This window comes from Lolium rigidum, chromosome 2 (assembly GCF_022539505.1).
Source record: "Lolium rigidum isolate FL_2022 chromosome 2, APGP_CSIRO_Lrig_0.1, whole genome shotgun sequence".
Taxonomy (NCBI): domain Eukaryota; kingdom Viridiplantae; phylum Streptophyta; class Magnoliopsida; order Poales; family Poaceae; genus Lolium; species Lolium rigidum.
In genome coordinates, this window is record NC_061509.1 from 99,848,980 (window position 1) to 99,857,777 (window position 8,798).

At 48.6% G+C, this 8,798-nt stretch overlaps 1 protein-coding gene across 1 annotated transcript; it reads left to right on the plus strand.

The window, feature by feature from the left end:
* The first annotated feature begins 7,036 nt into the window (after window positions 1-7,036).
* LOC124689986 (agamous-like MADS-box protein AGL14) lies at window positions 7,037-8,113 on the plus strand. Its single transcript, XM_047223438.1, has one exon. It carries the CDS (start codon window positions 7,037-7,039, stop codon window positions 8,111-8,113), a length of 1,077 nt encoding a protein of 358 aa, XP_047079394.1.
* Window positions 8,114-8,798: the final 685 nt, after the last annotated feature.

The window sequence follows — 8,798 nt, forward strand, 5'->3', positions numbered from 1 at the left end:
TCGGGCTCCCGAATCTTCTTATTCTTCGGGTAGTGGGCCTTCAGTAAACCCCGGGTACTATCTTCGGCAGGCCCATTTGGGATGCCTATGTCACCTGCACAACACAATCAAACTACTTTGCCCCAACTTAACAGTGAGGTTGTCAATCTCACCGGCTTTGCTGAAAACAAAGGATTAAACATATGGTGTGGAAAATGATGTTTGCTTGCAGAAAACAAAAGAGAACAATGATTGTAGTAGGTTGTATTTCAGATGTAAAAGAATGGACCGGGGTCCACAGTTCACTAGTGGTGTCTCTCCAATAAGATAAATAGCATGTTGGGTAAACAAATTACAGTTAGGCAATTGACAAATAGAGAGGGCATAAAAATGCACATACATATCATGATAACTACTATGAGATTTACTTAGGGCATTACGACAAAGAACATAGACCGCCATCCAGCATGCATCTATGCTTAAAAAGTCCACCTTCGGGTTAGCATCTGCACCCCTTCCAAGCATTAAGTTGCAAACAACATGACAATTGCATTAGTCATCGTGCGTAATGTAAACATTACAAATATCCTTAGACAAAGCATTGATGTTTTATCCCTAGTGGCAACAACATATCCACTACCTTAGGGGTTGCTGTCACTCCCCCAGATTCAATGGAGACATGAACCCACTATCTAGCATAAATACCCCCTCTTGGAGTTACAAGTATCAACTTAGCCAGAGCCTCTACTAGCAACGGAGAGCATGCAAGATCATAAACAACACATATATGATAGATCAATAATCAACTTGACATAGTATTACATATTCATCGGATCCCAACAAACACAACGTGTAGCATTACAAATAGATGATCTTGATCATGATAGGCAGCTCACAAGATCTAAACATGATGGCACAATAGGAGAAGACAACCATCTAGCTACTGCTATGGACCCGTAGTCCAAAGATGAACTACTCACGCATCAGTCCGGAGGCGGGCATGGTGATGTAGAGCCATCCGGTGATGATTCCCCTCTCCGGCAGGGTGCCGGAGGAGATCTTCTGAACCCCCTGAGTTAGGGTTGACGGCGGCGGCGTCTCTGGAACTTTTCTGGTATTTTGGCTCTCCGTGCTATGGTTTTCGGGGACGAAGGAATAAATAGGCGAAGGGGCAGCGTCGGGGGAGCCAGGGGGCTCCCTCCCCACGCCTTGGCACGACAGTGGCCCCCCCGCGCCGCCCTATGGGGTGGGCCCCCTGCTGGCCTTCCTCGACTCCTCTTCGGTGTTCTGGAACACTCCGTGGAAAATAGGGCCGTGGGCTTTTCTTTCGTCCAATTCCGAGAATATTTGTAAAACAACTTTTCTGAAATCAAAAATTGCAGAAAAGAGGAACTGGCACTGTGGCATCTTGTTAATAGGTTAGTCCCAGAAAATGCATAAAAACATTATAAAGTGTGAACAAAACATGTATGTATTGTCATAAAACTAGCATGGAACATAAGAAATTATAGATACGTTGGAGACGTATCACATGGATAGTACACTAGCAAGAGTCGTGATCCCACAATAGTTCTAGAAGCGGTGGCTTCGGAAGACTTGTGGATTTGACATTGTTTCATTGGGCTCCCGGGTTTTCTCAATGACATCAATGTCTTGCAAAGGTCTTATCTTTTTTGTTTGACTTGCTAGTGGAGATGCTCGGGCTTGCAACTACACAATGAATGGGCACGACTACATAATGGGGTATAACCTCGCTGATGACATTTACTCTTCGTGGTCTACTTTTGTGAAGACCATCCGAAACCCAGAACAAGAAAGCATGCTGAATTTGCCAAGGCACAAGAGGCATACCTAAAGGATATTGAGAGAGCCTTCGGTGTCCTGCAAGTAAGATTTACTAGTGTTTGAGGGTGAGGACGTTGCTTGCTGGGACAAGAAAACCCTTAGTAACATCATGACACGGTGTGCCATTCTTCACAACATGATTATTGAGGATGAGAGGGACTTGGACTTGGACCTTCTCTATAACAATGTTGGTATCCATGTGAAGCTAGCAAAAACCCCAACAGGATTCGTGCCTTTCTAGAGACCTACCAGGAGACAAAGATCAACTCACGCGTACCTAGCTTCTAGATGATCTCATTGAGCACCAATGGCAATGGCAGGTCAGTACTTTCCATTTGTATTTCATTTTTGTGAGATGAACCATTATTTGCTTGTTGAACCATTCATTATTTGTTCAATTATTTGTGATATGAACCATTCATTTGTTGTAATGTGTGATGTTTCAAACATTTTATGTAAGTTTATATTTCTAGCATATTTATACTAGGACAAAACCCATGCGTTGCTACGGTGCTATATTAATCAAATAAAGATAGTTTTATATATTTATTAGATCTGTGTGTTCATGTACTTTTCAAAAAAAACGTCGGATTGAATGATTAATCGGCCGATTAATCGCAAATCGGTGATCACCGAGTAGCAGACAAACTCATTTATCGGCCGATTAATCGCCCGATTTGCCTATTAATCGTTAAACGTTAGCCGACCGAGTTAACACCGGTAATTGATTTCCTCAACAATGCGTCCACAATTCGAAATGGTATGGAAGTCTCAAATTTTAATTTAAAATTTATAATACAAAATATTACATGGCAATTTTAGGCATGTAATAGTGAAATTCATATTACATAAATTTAACATGCATGATGTTGAGTTAAAGCAAGCTAAAAACATTACATCGATGAACAATACACCTAATGTCCTCCCAGATATTCAAGGAGCTCCTTTCATTTGGGTGTATTCAAGGAGACTTCATAACCAGTGCCGGTCCTTGTTGGAATATTCACGCCAGTTGTTACCTGGCCGATTTGAGAATCATTTAGTAACGTTCTGTTGTAATCTTGCGAAATCGTCCCCAGGTTCATGCCTTCATATGGCCTCAATCTGTAGTTTCTCCCCCAAAGTAGCATCGCCAAGAGAAAAATTCCTGAGCGTTCATGGCCAATTCGCAAGGACATGGAAAGTCCTCATGAGTGAAGTGCTAATCACTCAAGAGAAGGACATTTGCAAAGCCATTATTCGATATTACTCTCCGTGACATGCACAACAGCACAAGTTGCAGAACAAGCATTGTAAGGTTCACAAGCCCTCTGATATCACCCAGCGGCTTCTAAGAGAGCTTACTTAGTTGAAGAATAAGAAGATCTGCTTTTTGTGCTGATGTCCACCGGTACTTGGGCACCATGGGCTTCAGAACCGGTCGAGCCGGGCTTCTGACCTCTGAGTCGTCACACAGGGTTCCTCACATACTTGAGCGCGCATCAGCCCTGCCCGGACCAGCGAGCCGGAGGCGCGGGCGACGAGACAGACATGTATTCCTGCTAGGCGGCCGAGGCTTTGTAGGAGAGCAGGCGACGCGAAGAGTAGAACACGAGCGAGCTTGGGAAGCTGACCGTGTAGGACATGGCCACGGCATTCAGAGACGGACGATATCTTCGGTGCGGCTCCGCCTCTCCAGGAGTGCCTCTATCGATAGGTTGACATCAGGTCGCGCGGCGCTGACGGCGTACGGACGCACTGTCGTTCAGCGATCGCATGGTGGCCAGCTCGGAGCAGGCGTAACGGCGCCGGAGAATCCGTTGACCACAAAGCACCTCCCGTCGTCGTCGGTGTTGTAGCATAGACCCCCTCGTCTTTTGAAATATGCGGAGGGAGCAGCATCTTGTTGGCGACTTCCAAGACGGTACCGTCCGGGAGGCAGACAGCAGACTGAGCGGAGTTCAAGTCGCCCAGGCGATCCAGCGGCAAGGCCGGCCATAGGAACCGGCGTCATAGAGGTTTCGCCGGCGCTCCATCACGGGACCTCTTTGATATCTCGAAATATCGACGCCTCGTTTTCACAGACGCCCTTCTTTAACATCTGGAAATCTATGGTTCGACTTTTTTTTTTTTCGAAATGGGGGAAGTATCGCCCCAGCTTCTGCATCTAAAGGATGCACACGGCTTTTTTTATTAGATTATTCACAAAACCTTACAAGAAACAATACAAAAGATCAACCTCAAAGCCACCTCACTAAACCTACAGTGGAATGAAGAGGGTGACAATACACCAACTCACATCATCCAAAAAACCAAATGTCTTCCCAAACCGCCCAATAGCAGGTGAAAAGCACATCCAGTTAAGCAGACTCTCAGCGCACGCCAATGCACACGCCAAGTTGCTACCGCCATCTTCCTCGACTCCATCTTCAAGAGAGATCGTCGTATTAACCTTGCAAGACCTGCCGTCGATGCCACCATGACGCCAGACGGTTCCACCATCCTGCACGCATACATCATCCCGCATCTGTCGTCGATACCCTGCAGCACCATGCCACCGAGACTCAGCGCCAACAATGTGGTAGATGAATACCACTCCACCGACATCCGCCAAACTCCAGGAGCTGCTCCAAAAATGATGCCCCAAGAGGTAGCACGACACAGGACGCGCTGCCATCGTCCGATTCGGAAGACCCAGATCTAGGGTTTCCCCCGGAGCAGCGCGAGAGTGTAGATGCAGGCTGCGACAACGATGCCTTCAAGAAGGTTGCGACGTGTGGCGCCGCCATTGTCCGCCAAGACCGAAGTCGGAGCACGGTTTTCACCGGCAGCCGCGCATCCCCACCTCGCCGAGCGTAGTGCCGAGGCAAGCGATGGCGCCTCCTTGAGCCACCACCGCCGTGCAATCCGCTGCCGGTCGCCAACCACCGCCAGAGCGCCGAAACCAGCCAGATCTGGGGCGCCCGCGACCACAACCGCCCGCCTGCCTCCAGCATCTCCTCCCTCCCCGCACCACGAGCTGCCTCGTGGCCTGAAGCCCGCCGCACGTTGATGCTGCCGCGCCACCCGAAGCCCGCCGCACTCCGCTGCAGCCACGAGTCCCCCAGCCCGAGCGCAGCATCCGCCGTAGCGGAGAAGAACTGGCCCCGCCGCCGCCGACTCCACACGGGCTTTGCCCATTGGAGATCCCGACGACGACGAGGGGGAGGGGCGGGGGAGGCTGGGGCTGTGGCCGGCTGAGATGTGCCGCCGCCCGTGTCGCCCTGGGGAGGAGGCGACGCGGGGGCCGAGATCTCTATCCGTTTTGTTTCTTTCTCGTCAGAAATCTATGGTTCGACCTGATTGGATTGGACGAAGTTTTAGAACCATGGAGCGTCGGTGTTGTACACGGACTCTAGCATGGACATCGTGTACACGAAGATCGGGCATCAAGACGTTAGTTGTGCCCTACTCAGAGTTGGAGTGACGGGTACATTTAAGGAAACTGACGGGATATGTGATTATTATCTTAGGCCTAGAAATAATAAGTTTTGGCTCGTTTGTGACACCAGACACCACCTATTCTAATCTAATTTAATAGTAAAGATTTAGTTGTACGTGTGCTGAAATGATGATATTCTGTCTAAAACCCTGATATACGGTTACGGTAAGTCTGCCGAATATACTCCGCAAACGAAAACCGTAAAATAAAATTTCGTGCGGCAATTTCAACGGATCCTGCAAACGCAGAAAGTAAAATAGAAATTCTATTTTACGATTTTCGTTTTTGGGATCTGTTCAGCAAAATGCCACGTGGCACTTAAATTCGTGTTTTTCTACCCGTGCGGATCTGTGCATTTTAAGGGCGGGGCGATTTTTACAGAATCCGTTGAAGATGCTCTTACATGCGGAGAGACTGCTAAAGCTGCCTGGAGCAGTACATAACACACACATCATAGACAGAGTGCTGACTGGCAAAACAGTAACTTAACATAGAGATAAGAAGCAAGTTTAATATCATGAGATATAGATGCTCCAGCTCGACGCTGACGCTCCTCCAGCTGTAGCTCCAGTTCAGCCAACTCAAATTCAGCTTTGTTGTAGTAGTAGCTTTCGATGGAACGCCGAACGAAATCCCTCGAGAAACTTTGACGTGTGTCTTTCAGAAACTTGGCTTCAAAGACGAACAAACAAGGTAGTATTATATCCATCTAATTCTAGATTCAAGGAAGGAACTTTGAATGACATGCTTCTTCTTATAATTATTTAATTGATCATCATGCGAATGCGAGCTGACTCAAACGAGAATAAACAATCTGTAAACCCTTATTTACCTGATGATTTCTTCAGTTTGCTCACAGTGTTCAGCTATCAAGTCTCCATTGGACAAGAGATCCATGACGTTAGCAGATTCAATCTTGTTTTTGAGTAGAAGAGCACTTTCCAGATCACCCTGCAAATTTAATAGAGAAACAGAATGAGTACGTCTGATCAGATGGCAAATGCTATCTTTTGCAGTACGTGATATATACTGAGTGGAGTTTTCTAATTTTCTTCAGTGTGAAGAATAATTCAGCTAACTACGGATCGATCAAATCGCGAACCTGAGAACCGCCCTGAGTCGCACTGCTGCCGGTGAAGGTCCGTCGTTGCGGGACACGCGATGAGGAGGACACGGACCACTCCGGATGCAGATCTGCTTGAGCGGCCGCGGCATCGTCTGCCGCAACGACGACGCCATGTCAATGTGGTCTCGTTACGTGCGCTGAACACGGTTACAGAACCCTGACGAAGACAACGGGATCTGATGTGCTTTGTGTGGGCCACGAGAAACAGGTCCGGCGACATCGACTACGAGAAGCACAATAAGCAAACCCCGTGCCATCCGGTCCCGTTCCTCCGGCCGCGGCCATTCTGTCGTCGGCGAGGCGACCGACCGTTGGCACGAAAATTTGATTTGCTCGTCGTAAACATGGAAACCTGCCGTGACAATCTGATCATCCAGCCCAAACATTACCTCTCCTCCTCTCTCTGCTGATTGACAGATAAAAAACTTCACAAAATCCTCTGCATATCAATCAGCCGGTCAATCAATCAGTCGGTCTCCTTCCTTTCTTATCGAAATATATTTCCTTTCCTTGGTCACGTGGCCTACAGCCTCTATATATACGTCGTCGCATCGCATATACCCTCAACGTAAACCGATTTCTACCTCGATCTTCTCTCTCCTTTGCTCGATCGTTCAGGCTCGAGAATGGACAAAGCGAAGGAGAAGGGCGGCGCCGGGGAGGATGGAGGAAGGAGGAGGAAGCTGACGCAGGGGCGGAAGAAGATCCCCATGCAGCGCATCGAGGACGCCAACAGGCTGCAAGTCTGCTTCTCCAAGCGCCGCAAGGGCCTCGTCAAGAAGGCCTTCGAGCTCTCCGTGCTCTGCGGCGCGCAGGTGGGCCTCATCGTCTTCTCCCCCGCCGGCAAGCCTTACACTTACGGCCACCGCTCCCTGGACGCCGTCCTCGACCGCCTCCGCGAACGCTCCTCCGCCTCCCGCCCCGCAGTCGACGCTGAGGAGGCCGCGGAAAAGGCGGCTCGCCAGACGGAGCTACGCAAGCTCCTCCGCCAGGAGGAGGAGCTGATGAAGGCCCGCGACGCTGAGCTGCGCAGAGGGGAGGAGCTCGAGGCAAAGATACGCGATGACGGCGTACGGATCGACGGCAACGTGGGGAGCTGGGAGCTTCCGGAGCTTCATGCCGCTCTTGGCGCGCTCGAGAGGGTCCAGGCGGAGGCCGCTGTGCGCGCTCACGAGATCTTCGCTCAGGACGCCATGATGCAACAGTGCACCGGCGGCGGCGGCAGCCTCCTCGGCTACCTCGGATCCGGTCCCTCCTACACGCCCAGTAGCAGCCATGAGGAGGCAGCCATGGACAACACGATGAAGCTGATGGGGGTCGGCGTCGGCAATAACCTCTTCGACTACCTTGGCCCCTTCGCCGCTGCCGATGGCACCGGCGGCCATGCGATGACCACGGACACCATGATGAGGTTGCCCGGTAGCCTCTTTCACTACAACGGCCCCGGCCCGTTCGTGATGACCCACGGCACCGACGAGGTCATTGTGGACACCACGATGAAGTTGATGGGCGGTAACGTCGGCCATGCGCTCGGACCGATGGTACCACCTCCGTTGCCGCTTCTTCCTCTGCCTTTCAACCACGGGTATGGCTACAACAACCTTAGCGCGGGCTATGGCTACAACGAAGAAGGAGATCACGGCCATGACCATGGCCATGGCGCCTTCTACGAGTATGGGACAACCTGCAACTTCTTTCCCTAAATTACGGTTGATTTGATTTGTTTCTATAATTTTGTCAAGTTATGTCGAAATTAGGTCAAGTTAGGTTTTTTTAATCATAAGTTGCCTTCACTTAATGGTGAATGGTGAGTAATAATTCTATCGCGTCTTAGTACTTAAGGATGAATGAAGTGGTTGCTACACTGCACATGTGTATATATATCTTACTAATAAAGCATATAAATATGTTTACATTGAAAACTTGTGAAGTGTTTACTATGCTTTGTGTCATTCATTGTGTTTGCATGTTGATTTGAACTTAAGAAAGTCAGTACCACTTTATTCCATAATATAAGAGGTAGAGGGAATACATGATAAAAGAAAATAAAAGCATAGTTTGCTTGGTGTGTAAAACTTCAAAATGATTTCGGGTAAGCTTTCCCTTGGTTCTCAAGCCTAAGATTGGCTAATATCTAGAAAATATATACCTAATAATAACGAGAGGAATGCTTCTCTATTGTTCATCATGGTTTCGTCTGTCGGTCATCGTTTCATACATAGAGAGTTCATGGAAAGTATCTGGAGCTGATCCGAGTCATTCTTATTTTGTGTTTCCTAAGTGTTTAAATATGAGAGCGATGAACATCAAATCGATATAGAGCGATCCAAGCTTAAGATCAAAATCGATATCGAGCCTTCCAAGATGCGAGACACGTGAGCTAGCGAT

Bases quoted from the DNA above. Each gene is read 5' to 3' on its own strand.
- LOC124689986 (XM_047223438.1), top strand. From the start codon at position 7,037: ATGGACAAAGCGAAGGAGAAGGGCGGCGCCGGGGAGGATGGAGGAAGG.